At 38.1% G+C, this 14,903-nt stretch overlaps 1 protein-coding gene across 3 annotated transcripts in view; it reads right to left on the reverse strand.

The window, feature by feature from the left end:
* LOC142324552 (putative odorant-binding protein A5) overlaps positions 1–14,903 on the reverse strand; it is a 36,676-nt gene that overhangs the window by 11,046 nt on the left and 10,727 nt on the right. For all 3 annotated transcript variants that reach the window (XM_075365389.1, XM_075365390.1, XM_075365391.1), the window contains one exon: positions 3,966–4,103. In XM_075365389.1, coding sequence (XP_075221504.1) covers positions 3,966–4,103 — 138 coding nt within the window. The remainder of the gene's footprint in view (positions 1–3,965; positions 4,104–14,903) is intronic.

Below are 14,903 nucleotides of genomic sequence, written 5' to 3' on the forward strand. Positions count from 1 at the left end.
TTTATTGAATTCTTCTATTGACTTCAGTGTGTCTTTATGGTGTTGTCTTTTTATTCAACTTAGAATTCAGATGGTTTCTTTTCTTTGTTTTACTAGATTTTGGAAGGATGTTTCTAATTTTTGGGATCGGAGAAATAGCCGTATTTGATGTCTTTTCTCTATTGTTTCGTCACATTCACTATTCCACCATTGGTGTTTTTTACAGGATTTTATTGGGGCTAATTCTGCAATTTGTTTAAGATTGTTGACTAGATCATTGAGTTTATCTGTGATTGTTATTTTTTCGGTTACTTTTTGGTAATTTTCATTCTTGATTAGTTGGGGGTACGGTTCTTTTTTTTTTTTTTTTTGGGGCTTGGTTTTGATTTTGTTGCTTTCTTTGGGGAGTAAATTTAATTTTAAGTACTAGTGATCTAAGCCTGTTTACTCCTCAGAGGATTTTTACATTGTAGATCTCCTTGTGGTGGTGTTTGTCCATGAAGACTAGTTGCAACTAGACCATGTAGTCTTGTTGCAACTAGACCATGTAGTTGGGATGTTTCCAGGTTTTGAGTTTTTGAGATTTCCTCTTGAAATGTGGATTTGGATATGGTTTTGGCGGAGATCGATGAATCTCTGTTTGTTTTTGTTTGTTTTATTTTGGGCAGGCCATTTTCCAATGATGTGGTATCTTTTTTCTCTGCCTGGTTGAGCATTAAAGTGTCCAATTAACTGTTTAACATAGTTTTTGGGGATGTTATTTATAGTCAGGTCGAGTAGATCCCAGTACTTTTCTCTTTCTTTACAGTCTTTTGGAAAGTTATTTTTATTATTAGTTTGTGCATGAACTTTTATAATAGTGTATATTTTATTCTATGCTTTTAGGGTGACTTGGGATTCTTAGGGATTGTGACTTGAATTGTTGTATGGAGTTTATTATTTTGAGGCTGACTAAAAAGCCTGTTCCAAATTGCAGGATATCTTTCATCACTCTCTTCCCAGGTATACCTTTGTAGAGTCTATATATATCCTTGAGATTCCATGGCACCCTGGTCGTGTTTCTTATTTCGTGTAGACCCATGATGAGAATTTTGCGTTGGTCCATTAACCTAGTTATTATTTTTGTTTACCAGTCTGTATGAGTGACTTTACAACAAACACTCATAAATGAGCGAGTTAAACAGATAACACAAAGTGTGTGGAAATGTAGGTGATTTGCTTTGGTTTGATTTTGGACAATGTATTATTCTTGTCCATGTGTATTGTGTTGGGGCATTCCAATGCTGTTTTCTAAGTGGCAGCCCACTGTCCGAATGATCCTTTCTCTGAACTCTGGTGTTGCTTGGTTCAGCCAGTGAAGTATTCCTTAAAAGACCTTTTGTGATTGACTGCCAAGGGATCACCTGCAGTGAAACTAAGTACTGAGTTATTACTAGAGTGATCTAGTAAGGTGTGATTAGATGATAAATGAAGCTGTGAAGTTTGTTTAGTATTAATTTATAATAAGATGTTAAATAATAATATTAAGACATTAAATAATAATAGTATTTTTTCTTCATATTTACACATTTATAGTTTGTAATAAATAGGAGTTAGATTTGTATTTTATTTTATGTAAATGTGGTCTAAGATTAATGGATAAGAAAATGTATTGTTGAATTCTGTTGACTGCACCAGGTTTTACTGATGATAGAATTTGATTTTAATATTTTATGTTATAAGACTGCATTTTTTTTTTTTGTAGCTTTAGGGGCATGACTGCTATGGTCATTATCCCCTTCCACAACAAAAAAAACCATGCTATTCCTTCCTGGTAAAAACGCTAGCAACATAGACAATAGACTTGTCTTGTGTATAAATATCATCTAATAAACAGACTTGTCATCAGATTAAAACCCCCCCAAAAAAAACCACAAAAATGGCAAGGGTGAAATGGTCCTTGCCACTTTAAAAACAAAAACCATTTCTTATGAAACATTATCAAACAATAAAATTTGCATCAAGTAAACACTGTGAAAAATCAACATTGCAAAATATTAGAAAACACTAATATAAAAATATAGTGTCAAACACATAATGACAAGAGTTTAAAGGGCCCTTGCCACATAATATCACACATCACTTATAGTAGAAGATGTTCAGTGAACATCAAAAAGACATATCTTAAAAACTACCAAGTTATAAAAAAATAAAAACACAAATTATTTTAAAATATATTCTTCATAGAAATATAAAATCGATCTCTTGTTAAATTTTATTGCCTCGGTTTCCCTTTCAGCCATCCTTTTTTACTCCTTTTCTCCATCTTCAGAAGGGCTTCGATGTTGATATCCATTGTAGATGGAGTCCATTGAGTTGGAGTCTTCAGTTCCCCCGCTGTAAGTCTCAGAGGATCTCCTGCTCCTGGTGTCGGATAACACCAGCTCTGCTGGTGCAGTAAAAAGTACATCGCAGTCCAGAGTGTATGCAGGAGCAGCCACAACTTGCGCATATGAAGGTGTCTTTGGCGTTCTGTCAAGCACAATTTTCCTTGCATCAAAATAGCTTAATTTCTGTGTTGTCTTAATCTCTTGGACAGCTGCTTCCTGTTTATAAATAGGACAATTCCTAGACCTCGCAGAATGGTTTCCATGACAGTTGACGCAGACAGAAGGATCTCTGCACGAGTCATCTGGGTGTAATGGTTCACCACACACACACACATATTTGCTTCCTTGTTCAACGAGCCGTATGTCCGAATCTTTGACACCCAAAGCAGTGCAAAGGTGTTGGGATAAACGGATGCACATCCATCCTGTGAAAACCAGCTTTAATCTTCTCCAGACACTTTGGTTTATTGAAAGTTGTAAGTAGGACAGTTTCTTGATCTACACGAATGCTGTCCTTTGTAGTTTACACAAGAAGGAGGATCCTTGCATGGTTCTCCTTCATGAATTTCCTCACCACACATGCATATTTGTGGTCTTTCGCACTGAGCAGCAGTACTGCCAAAGTGTTAAAACCTGAAACATCTCATTGGTTGCGGCACAAAATCCCGCACTTCCAATCTGTGTATCCCTGCACACGCTTTCTCCAGCAGGGTTGGTTTATTAAAAGTAAGGACATGAGAGGCAGATGGAAGAACTTCAGCGTTCCTTCTCATGTTCAGCCTGCAACATTGAAGAACTAACTTCTTGAGGTGTCAACTCTTCTATAATTTGCTGCTCCATGCAATTGAGTAGATCCCAACAAACCGCAACACCCTTTGAGGTATTGAGGATGCTGTGAGGATCAACTCGTACATCAAACTCATCTACCTTCTTTAGACCAAGCATCTTCTGTGACTGGTTATCATTAACCGTCTCTACATGGAGTGTAGACCTACAATGTAGGTCTTATGGATATCCTTTACTGGGCCTTCAGCACAATTATTTATCTCTCAAGCGATAAGGAAAGGGCTTATCCTCGAAAAATTACCATCTTCTTTACTGATAACCAAATATTTTGGTTTAAAAAGACTACTCTTGTACAAAGCTCTCTGGATACTCTTTGCCTCTTTCGCTAACCTTGTTTCTCAAAACTCTTCCTCTGTTTTGCTTCAGGCAAAACGGGTGGTTCTAAACAAGGATGTTTATGTAACCTTCTATCACGTTTGGAGATTGTTCAACGTGCATGATTTTCAGCCCTTTCTACAGCAAGGCTAGCTGCTGGGGTACACCCCCCACACCAGGGCTACTAACCTTGTCCGATCTGGTAGCCCAGTGGAATCGGCATATGTCCATCTCAGAGAGAAAAACACTCGGAGCCCCGTTAGCCAGCATTATGAATAGTACATATGTACAGCTGTTTCTACCCTGGTTGTGGAACGTAGATGTTATGTTCCAGATGTGGGGATTATGACTTCATGGCATTATTTATTATTATTATTTTTGTCGTCGTTGTCATTTTATTTCGTACAGACCAGCTCCTAACATTAAATTAATAAGGAAAAAAGAAATTAACCTAACCTGTCCCTCTTTGTGGGCATGGTCCAACATATTCAGCTACTATATCACCTTTATGAACTTTATCTCCTTTAGAGTTTACAACCAACCAATGTAGCCAATGTCTGTGAATAGGATGTTCTATGGTTGGTGCATCAGGATCTAAAAACAAGAAAATTTAGTATTATCATGGAGCACAGAAAATATTATATTACACAAATTGCATAAATATTATAAATTGTACAAATATTATAATATATGTGTGCGCGCACACACACACACACACACACAACTTGCATATCAAGCAATTACCAGACTTAAGCATAAGTAACAAGTTGCTTATCTTGTCTAAAGTTGTCTTGTAATGGCTCGACACAGAAGTTGTGTGTTGTGTGTTTGTGTATGTGTTATACGTAATAATACTGAGACATATTATTACACATAAGTATTAATTTATCTTATTAACCAACACAGGTTTTTAAAATTTTCATAAAATAAAAGGATTTTTATTAAAAGGGTTTTTCATTAAAATAAAAGGATTGCTATGTCACAATTAAGGATTTTGCTCTTTCTGTTTTTTAATATATTATTTAATTTTATATATATATATATATATATGTCTTTCTTTTTTTTTTTACATTTTACTAAAGAACAGCTTAATATCACAGTATTTTAATTTTTATTAACTGAAAAGGCTCCAAGGTAAGCTGAAGTAATAGAGACTCTAATCTCTATGACAGTAGTGAGTATTTCATTGGTTTTCAGCAACAGAATACTCTTTGAAAAACAGTACAGATATGCAATATTTCTACTTTTGACTAAACAGAGGTTTAAAGGGGTAGGAAGGGGTCCTAAATCTCTTTGATATCATTAAGTATTCTTGTTCGTGAAAGTGATATGTGTTTTAAAAATATGCAGAATTATTCAACACTGCAGTTTTTATTAATTGCAGGAACCTGAACAAAATTCTGAAGAATTTGAAATCTGGTGCTATAGACAAAATGCTGATAACATGTTGTGCAAACAAATCAAGTAACATGGATGATTTATAAAGAATTTGTAAAGATTGTGAAATCTTAAAAATAGTTTAAAAAAGAAAATTGGAATAATTAGGAAATATTTGAAAAGGAAAGACATTTATTGCTGACAAACATGACAAAAAGTAAAGGATGGAAAATGTAAAATCTTTTTCTGTATTGTACTAATTTTTTTAACCTCAACAATATACTACATCCTATCTTTCAATTACCTGTTTTATACATTCTAGTTATTGTTTTGTTGCACAGTTTTTACCTTCTATATGTCCATCTATCACGAAATGAAATAAACCTGGGTGTATTAATATATGGCCCACCAAAGTAGTTCACTTCTTTACAAGATCTGCCCCAAATTTCTCTTCTCTCCTGTTAGGCAAAAGATCTCTTATTTTTTCAAATTTTTTGCCCCATCTCTTGTAACATACATTTCAAAACCTCAATTCTTTTCCTTTCTGTTTTTCCTGTTCACCATGTCTTTTGTAATGATCTTTTCTAACAGTCTAAATAACAAAAGTCAACTGCTTCACCAGCTTTCAATGGGAGAATTTCCTTATTCAGTGACATTTTAGTGAAATATAATTTCAAAGTAAATTTCTCTCTAGCAATAGTTCATGGTATTCAGCATTTTTAAAATCATTTTTGGTTTTTGTCAAAGAACAATGTCATCTGTGAATCTTAACAACTTTATTCCTTTCCTTTGAGTAGTCATTAAGTTTCCAAATTTATCATTCAGTTCCTGAATTGTTTCTTGTATGGCAATGACGATAGACTAAACCCTTGCCTCACTTCTGTTTGAATTATAGCTTGCCTTTTCTCAACTTCCACTGTTATAATTTACTTAATTCTTATGCAGATAATTTAATACTTACTTTTCATAAAATGTTCTATTCTACAATATCAAATGTTTTCTTCAGATTTAAAAATGCATACAGGTAGTTTTATTCTTTTTAAGCCTTTTTTCTAAAACTAATCTGAGAGCCAGGTTTCTCTTGTATTCTGATCTCTTTCTGAAACAGAACTAGTTTTCATCTTATAGAGATTCTACAATATGTTCTACTTGCCAATAAACTTTCCTAGTAATATTTTTAAGCATGAAACACAAAAATAATGAGTGATATTTCGAACATTCATTTATAACTGCTTTCTTCAGTCTAGTAACAATTATTCTTTCTAAAATCCAAGAGTATTTCTTTGATATCATAATCAGACATAGTGATGTATAAAACTTATTTAGTCCTATCTCTCAGAAAGCTTACGATTCAGATAATATTTCATCAATTCCTATTGCTTAATTGACTCTTGTTTAAATCTCTTATAGCTCTTCAAATTTATTAAGGTTAAAATTTTAGTACTTATAAGATATTGTTTTATTTTCCCCACAGTTTACTGTTATTTTTCTGTATGCTTCATTTACCTTTCCAGTTATCAATTTTTTCATTTTTTGTGTGTAAATCCAATTTTCTAATTGATCATCTGCATACTTACATAAAACATAGGTCCTAGCCTATTTGAATACTAGATCGTGGATACCGGTGTTCTTTGGTGGTTGGGTTTCAATTAACCACACTTCTCAGGAATGGTCGAACTGAGAATGTACAAGACTACACTTCATTTACACTCATTACATATCATCCTCTGAAGAATTATCTAAACGGTAGTTACCGGAGGCTAAACAGGAAAAAGAAAGAAGAAGGTCCTAGCCTATGCAGCTTTTCTTCCCACTACAAACTGAGCTGCTGAACCTTTTACACCGTATGCATACACCACACCACAAACACTAAACAAATTACAACATATATACTTACACAGCAACACAAAACCTTACACTATTTCTTCTTACACTTACAAACTGGATTTCAAAAATTTATGAAACATAACGTTAACCCAAGACGGAGATTATCATGCCGATGGGTGGATGACTCTACATAGTGAAGATTGAATGATGTTTTCTGGACACCAGGGTGAACCCAGTTGTATGCAGCCCTAGCTCCAGTACACGCACGCTCTGTTGGAGTGGTTCGTTAACATGGCCACTTCTCATGGGAACCATATGTCTGTCTCATTAAATACTTCTTCAGTCATTGGTCCACTTTAAAAAAACCAACTAACCCAACAGCTTAAAAAGACTTCGACCAATGTTGTCAGTCAAAGATGTGTTCGAGATGAAACGAGAGAAAAACAAAGAATGCTAAAATATCAATAATGCAGTTTATTGTAGTCAAATACAAGGAAGAAGAAAAATCATTTGCAAAGATTTCACATTTTTAATTAACATATGCTTTGTTACAGCATGTGGCTATGCGAAGTCAATTAAAAACCCTGTTGATTGAAGTGAAACAGAGTTGGAATCTACTAGCCCTTAGGTTCATAGGGAAGGATGGAATGATGCTTGAACCACAAAATATACTAAATTCCAGCAAGGGAGTAAGTGATTTTCAAAGAATAATGAGGAAGAAAAATGGTGTTGATGTGCCAACACTTATTATAAGCTTTTCTACTCCAATAGTCCCTGAGTGAATAAAAATAGGCTACCTGTCTGTCGTATGTGACCATACATACCAAACCTTAGATGCTGCTTCCAGTGTCAGGGTTTTGGCCACACCAAAATTAGTTGCACAAAGGAACAAGTTTGTGCGCATTGCAGCTGTATGGGACATGATAATAGCACACATACTGAAGCTGAAAAGTGCATAAATTGTAAGGGTTCACATTCAGCAAGGTCTCAAAAATGCCCCCTTCATGAAGAAGAACAGGCTATATTAGGAATTATTACTGAACAGAAAGTGTCCTTTCCTGTGAGGGATTTTTTGTATCCTGACAAGGAATACAAAAAATCCCTCAACTGAGGAATCTTGTACAGTCCTGTGTTCTGCCCAGGCTCTTTCCAGCAATGAATAAAAGTAGTTTGAGAATGTATTGCGCAAGGACTGACCAAGTTCGAATAGGCTTTGTCGGACCAGGTAAAAGCCCTCACTTTTGCTATTGCATCATTGAGTACAGGTAGAAAGAAGAATATTTTTGGTGAAAAGGTCGAGAGTAGTTCACTGAAAACCACTTCAGTCTCTACACAATGCAATAAATTTCCTGTAACAATGCAGCAAAATACTAAGCTCCCTGTGAAGGTATCTACAAAAAAGTCGTCGTCTGATACAGTATCTCCGACCTCCCAGGCTTCCAAGTCCCCACCACGATCTCGAGGTACCTTCGAGAATATGGAGGCCGATGAAGTGCCTGAAGAAAGAAAGCACTACATAAAAATTATTAATAGCAAAAAGAAAAACCTGATAGTAACCGACAAATAATCTGCACGTAGTTTTGTATATAACAGGAAAAAGGATATTATGGGTACAAATGTTATTCATAGTAATGTTTGCGGTCTCCGTTTCGCCGTGAGGGTATTGAAAAACTAATAAAGGAAGAAAATCGTTTAATACTGTGTCAGCAGGAGACTCACCTTTGTCCCCAGGCTGATGTGTCCTTTCGTGGATACGTTTGCGAAAGATGCGACTATCAAACCCAAGAGGGCAGAGAGAGTTCATAAGTACTTAGGTGTTTTGTTTGATGAGAAGTTGCTGTTTAGTAACCACATTAGGCAAGTAGGGGCGGACGCCGTCTCAGTGATGCACAAACTTAGGAGCATTGCTCGGAAAGTTTAAGGTTGTCTGGCCGTCAAATGTAAATGGTGTACCTAGGTGTCTTTGTGAGCATGACCTCTTACGCGGCGCCCGTGTGGGCGTGTATATTGGATATGAATAGAGCACTTGTTCAAAATTTAAGGAGTGCCCAGCGCAGAGCCTTAATTGTATGTACTGGTGTTTTTAAAACAGGCTCCTACGAGGCTACAACCATATTGGGAAAGGTTCTCCCAGTCGATTTAGTAGTGAAAGTTCGGGCAGTCATATGACTGCCCGAGTGATAGTGATTGTGAAGAGGCCGGGAGGCCGAGGTATTTGGAATACGGTTACGGGCGGGCCGTACCGGAACAGAACGTTGATCACAATACACCGGATCTAAATTTCGTTCAGTTGCCCATCTCCCGCCTCCGGAACAGGCTGCAGAGCTGTCTTGACGAAGGATACCCTAGATGGTCAAGACAGGTAGATCAATTTACTGATTCTGTTGTAGGAAAGCTTGGTCAAATGGGTCAATGGAACCCAGATGACCTTCAGTTGACTGTTAAGAAGGAACTTGAGAAGATTATTCCTAAAAACTTACCAAATAAGCGGGCAGAAATTTGACTCAATCACCAGTAGGTGATCGAGTCAAATTTCTGCCTTACGAAAGGAATGTTTTAAGGCAAGAAGATTCATACAAAGGATTAGGGAAAGACAGTCAGGATGTGCAGAGTGGCTGAAGCGGCGTATAGATTAGCTAAATACAGGTTGTGCTCTGGGATCAAGGCAGTCAAGAAAGAGGCATGGCTAAACCTTCTTGATGGACCCGTGGGGGAGGGCCTACCGAATTGTCATTAAGAGATTTGGGGGCCCTCCACCCCGCTATCCAGGGCGCAAACTTTAAGGACTGCATCGAAGCTGTTTCTGACTGATGAACCAGAACATACTGAAATTTTCTGTACCCAAGAAATACGATTTTCCATAAATGAACTTAAGTGAGCAGTCATGAGAATAAATCTTAAGAAAGCCCCAGGGTCTGACGGTGTCCTGGGTATCTTCATTAAAAGACTAGCAGAGAAGTACCCATGGCAAATTCTTGAGGCGGTTAACAAAATATTGAAAAAATGTAGCTTTCCTAGAGCCTGGAAAGAGCCTAGTTGGCCCTGATTCTCAAAGATAAAAGGGGTCACGAGTCCACATTTAGTCCGATTTGTCTCCTCAATGCCATGGGAAAGGTCTACGTATTAGCAGAAAGATTGAGAGAAGAGATACAGGACTCCGGGGGACTTTCTTCACAGCAATTTGCATTATACGTGGTAAATCCACCCTTGATGCAATAAGCAGAGTGACTGAATGGGTTAAAGATCGGGCAGCGGGAACCAGGAGAACAAGGCAAATTCCGCTGGTCGTCCTATTAGATGTTCAAAATGTATTTGGAAGTCTTTCTTGGTGGCTTGTTTTGAGGAAATCAGGAAGAGAGGAATTATTGAATATTTGTTGGCTACCGTCAATAACTGAATAACTACCTGTTAGGCAGGACCATTAGAGTGGCAACGGAAGAGGGTGATGTTGAGTTTCGGATGGGTGGAAGAGTCCCGCAGGGATCGGTGCTGGGCCCCATTCTTTGGAACTTGGCATTTGATATTTTGCGACAGGAGCTACCGAGGGACAATACTTTGATCGCCTACACGGATGATCTCGCTCTTCTTACTGCTGGACATACCGAGTTGGAAACTGAGGCATCTGCAAATGGAACAATAAGGATTATCAATAATTGGTTACAAGCAAGAAGCATGAAACTGGCCCCACACAAAACTTCAGCCTTGGCGATGATGGGTCGTCGCAGAATCAGAGATCAGCATATATGTTGACGTACTGAAGATACACCGGGGTATCCCTCGGTGTACCTCAGAGCAGTTCAGCTAAAAACAACTTATAGTGAAATGCGGAAGGAGGAGGCTACTACATTGATGATTAGGGAATAGCAAGCGAGTTGGTAATATTCAAACAAAGGGCTACGGACAAGACGACTCATTCCACGGTTAATGGGTTCATTCAAGTTTGTAAACGTAATGCCTGGCGTTTCAGTCGGTGCTATTTCATTTAAAGCTGGTATGGAGCAATCCGGAGAACGACTTGGTCGGTTTGGCCAAGGACCTGGTAGCCAGTGACCCCTTCCAGCCGATAACGTCAATCGGTAGGTCTCCGTCGATTCTTCACAAAACTATTAAACGGGTGGAGAAGAAGGTTAAGAAGCCTTCTCCTTCCATCCCGCGGCCTTCCTTTGCCGCGGTAACTGCCGCCCCTGGGCCTAAGCGGCTTAGTCCACCGCTTCCAGTCCATGCTCTGGCTGCAAAAATTGAGAGGGCCATTGTCAAGGTGGTCCCGATCACACCTGGTTCGGGGGCTTCCTCAGCAATGACGTAACTAACCCTGAAAAAGGTCCTGTACCCGAGGAAAGAAAAGTTCCAAATATCCCGGGTCACGAAAATAAGGGACAACGGCGTTGTGCTGGAGGTTGTAAATGAGCAGCAGGCACAGCGGCTGCTGGTGGCTGACGTTCTTAAGAAGAACGGGCTGAAGGGTTTTCACGGAGTAGATGTTATTTAATCTCGTGGGGGATGGCCGCACTCTGCGATCGTGGTCGGCTCGGACTCGTTGGGTGTCTTCTGGATGCCCCAGTTTTCTGTTGAGCAATTCATCGTCGTGCAAGTCACAAAGGGTACGCTCGATGTCGTACTAGTGTCGGGATACTTCCAGCTTGGATGGAGTACTGACGACTTGCTGGCGAAGTTGGGACGGATCCTGGACGGTCTCCCGGACATCAGAGTGCTGGTTGCTCTAGACGCTAACGCCAAGTCTTCCGCCTGGGGTTCACCACTCACTGACCACTGTGCGAGACCAGCACCAGAGGCCCTGGTCTCGCACAGTTCGTAGAAGTCAGGAACCTCTACCTGCTTAACAAGACAGAACAACCGCCAACTTTCTCTACCGAACTGGGGGAAAGTTATATCGACGTCACCTTCGTGACGGGCGATTTACTTAGAAGTGCAAATAGTTGGGCTGTTTGGTCCGAGGCCAATGTGAGTGATCATAGGCGTATAACCTATGAAATCGCTTACGGAGGCGGTCTAAGAGCTCTAGATTCAGGTCGCTACAACAAGGGGCCTGGATAAGGACAGGCTGCGGCGCAAGTGTCCGGCTGCCTTACAGGGTTTGGAATGGCGCATGGAGCTCAGGGAGGAAGTGGAATTGATGGCTAAATAACTCGGCCTGGCCATCAAGTCTGGCTGCGATAGGGTCCTACGGCGGCCTAGGTCAATGAACGGACCCTTGGGTACTAGCCAGTCTGCTGAACTGCGACTGCCTGGAGCCGTCTGTTAGATGCAGGCGGAAATCCGGGTAAAAGTGGTGGTCCTCTGACCTTAGCGTACTGCGCGCAAGAGTTAGGTCCGTTAGGAGAAGATATCAGCGTCATCCCCTAACCGGGATTATCTTTGACGACGTGCACGCTGAAGGTCTGCTGATCTACCGGCGCGCCCGTAATGAGTACGTTCATGCTATCATGGAAATCAAACTCAAACTTTGCCAACACTCTATGCGCGAGCTGCAACATAGCCCCTGGCAACTCGCTAAGTCATGTTATCAGCCAAAGCCACTGCACGTACTGTCCAGTGTTTGATGCTGGTTTGGTGGTCGGGACCACACTTAAACATCTGTGGCGACTTACCGGGCGTTCCTGAATACTCTGTTTCCAAATGCTCCGAAGAGTGAAGCAGAAATCGGCATCAGGGTGGGTGAGACACCATTCCCTGCCATACAGGCTGTGGATCCCATAGATATAGACTGAGTGGTTTCTCGAATGGTTCTGAGAAAGGCATCAGAGATTAATTAGCTTGACCCGTACATATCCTGTCATCTGCTGCCTGTCATAAGAGAACCGCTTGGCAGACTGTTCTCGAGGTACCTTAGCTGGGGTTGCTTTCTGACTCGTTGGAAAATGGCTTTCCAATGAGCCGATTGATATATTACTGGTAATAACATACTATTTGCCTTATTGTCTTACTCATTATTACTTCTACACTTTTTTTTGTTATTGTGTTAATCATTCAGGACCAAAATCTTTAGCATCTTTCCATTTCACCTCACTAATTCTGACTATATCTATCTTTACATTTCTTGTTTAAATTATCTTAAACATTAATTATAATTAACATGTAGTCATGTGCAACCAAAAGATGCATTGACGACACATTAGCAGGAACAGTTTGATTCTAGTTAGACAAGTTATTTAGAAAATTTATAAACAAGGTAAAACTCAGTGTCTACTACATCTAATTTATGATAGGTTGGAAACATTAAAAAAGAAGTCTAAGGTGATTGGGAAGCTATCTTAAACCAATCTGAAAGTAACAAGTTTCTTACAGTATTCCAAAAGCAGAACATATTTTGGAATTGTACCCCAATATATCAAGTATGTTGACTATTCAGTCAACATACTTGGAGATCTAAGGAATCACAAATCTTTTTTTATACAGAAAAGAGCAGTTAAAAAAATCACAATAATTTAATCAAAAGGGTTTCATAAGGTAGACTTTTGGTAGAACAAGGTTCTTATGCTTCCAACTGTATATAACATTTATAATTTGAAAGAAGTCAATTATTATTCAACAGCTTTAATTATTAATCACCTGATACAGATATGATCACTTATCTACTGGAGTAGTTCAAATATATTGCTAAGTTTAATTTAAAACTTGCACTAAAATTTAATCATTGACATGTTTTTTGTAACGTTAATGAAAATGCTCATTTTCTTCTTCTTTTATTGTGGCTGCCTAAAGATAATTAACGATTTCATTTCCTTCTCTTTTATTGTTTCCTTAACTTCCAGTACTTCAAATATAAACTATGATCCTCTCGTTAATCAAAAAAAAAAGAAAGGTGCTTCTCCCCCGCCTCTCCATATTAATCTTGGCCTAATGAAAAACTTTGTTAAAGCTAAGGGCAAAGAAGGTAATACTTTCAACTACTTAAAAGACCTATTTTCCAACTTAAGTGATGCAAAACTAAAAGAAGGCATCTTTATCGGACCTCAAATAAGGAAAACTTTTAAGTAATCCTCTTTTTAAAGAAAAATTCAATGACAAAGATTTGGCAGCTTGGAACTATTTTATAAATGTAGTGAAGGAATTTCTGGATAATAAGAAAGATGAGAACCCTAATAGATGAACTCTTAAAAGCCTATGAATTACTAAGATGTTAAAAATGTAAGATGTCCTTAAAAATGCATTTTCTGTACTCTCATTTGGATTTTTTCTGGAAAATTTGGATGCAGTAAGTGATGAACAAGGAGAGAGATTTCACCAAGATATCATGGCAATAGAAACACAATACCGGGGACACTGGGACCCATTTATGATGGGTGCCTACTGCTGGTTTTTAAAAAGAGATTTTTAATGAACACAAGAAAAAAGTGAAATATTTTGTCACTAAATGGTACCTTTAGCTGGCCTCTGTGGCATGAGTGGTAGCTAGCATCTCGGCCTTTCATCTGAAGGTCCTGGGTTTGAATTCTGGTCAGGCATGGTATTTTCACATGCTACAGATCATTCATCTCATCCTCTGAAGCAATACCTAACAGTGGTCCCAGAGTAACTTTTAATGATACCTTTACATAACTTTTAATATTTTTTATTGCATGTATTCCTTAATAAAATATCTATAATTACATTTAACATGTTGTAGATGTAAATTTATATTTTATTCAATATACATTACACTGCAAAAATATCGTCTTTTGTTTTTGGTTAAACCCCCAACCTCTGTTGCAAAAGACACAATATTTTGCATATCATTTTCAAATTTAGGACTACAAAATACTTCAGATATAACTATTTTCATCAGTATTACTTAAAAAAAGTTCATGTTTGTTGACTAGTGAAATATAAAATTAATTAATGTGAAATAATTACATAAAACTTACTTATGAAAAGTTAAATTTGAATAAATCACTAATTCAGCCTTAGAAGTTAAGACAGCAGAAGGTTCAGCTGAAAATTAATGGGTAATGTTAAAAAAAGGAAATAATTAAACTAAGAAAGCAGATATTAGATAGAAAACTAACAGAGAGTAAAAAATTCATGGATAACAAGAAATATACTAAAACTGATAATCAGAAAGTGTAAAAGTTATAACTTCAATTTTATCCATTTTTCAGAAAATGTCAAAACTTAATTGCTTTATTCGATCACCACAAACAAGCAACTAAGCTCTGCAGGATGCTCATGCTAAAAGATCATGCTTGACAA

The sequence above is a fragment of the Lycorma delicatula genome, chromosome 5, assembly GCF_047948215.1.
Source record: "Lycorma delicatula isolate Av1 chromosome 5, ASM4794821v1, whole genome shotgun sequence".
In the NCBI taxonomy this organism is placed as follows: domain Eukaryota; kingdom Metazoa; phylum Arthropoda; class Insecta; order Hemiptera; family Fulgoridae; genus Lycorma; species Lycorma delicatula.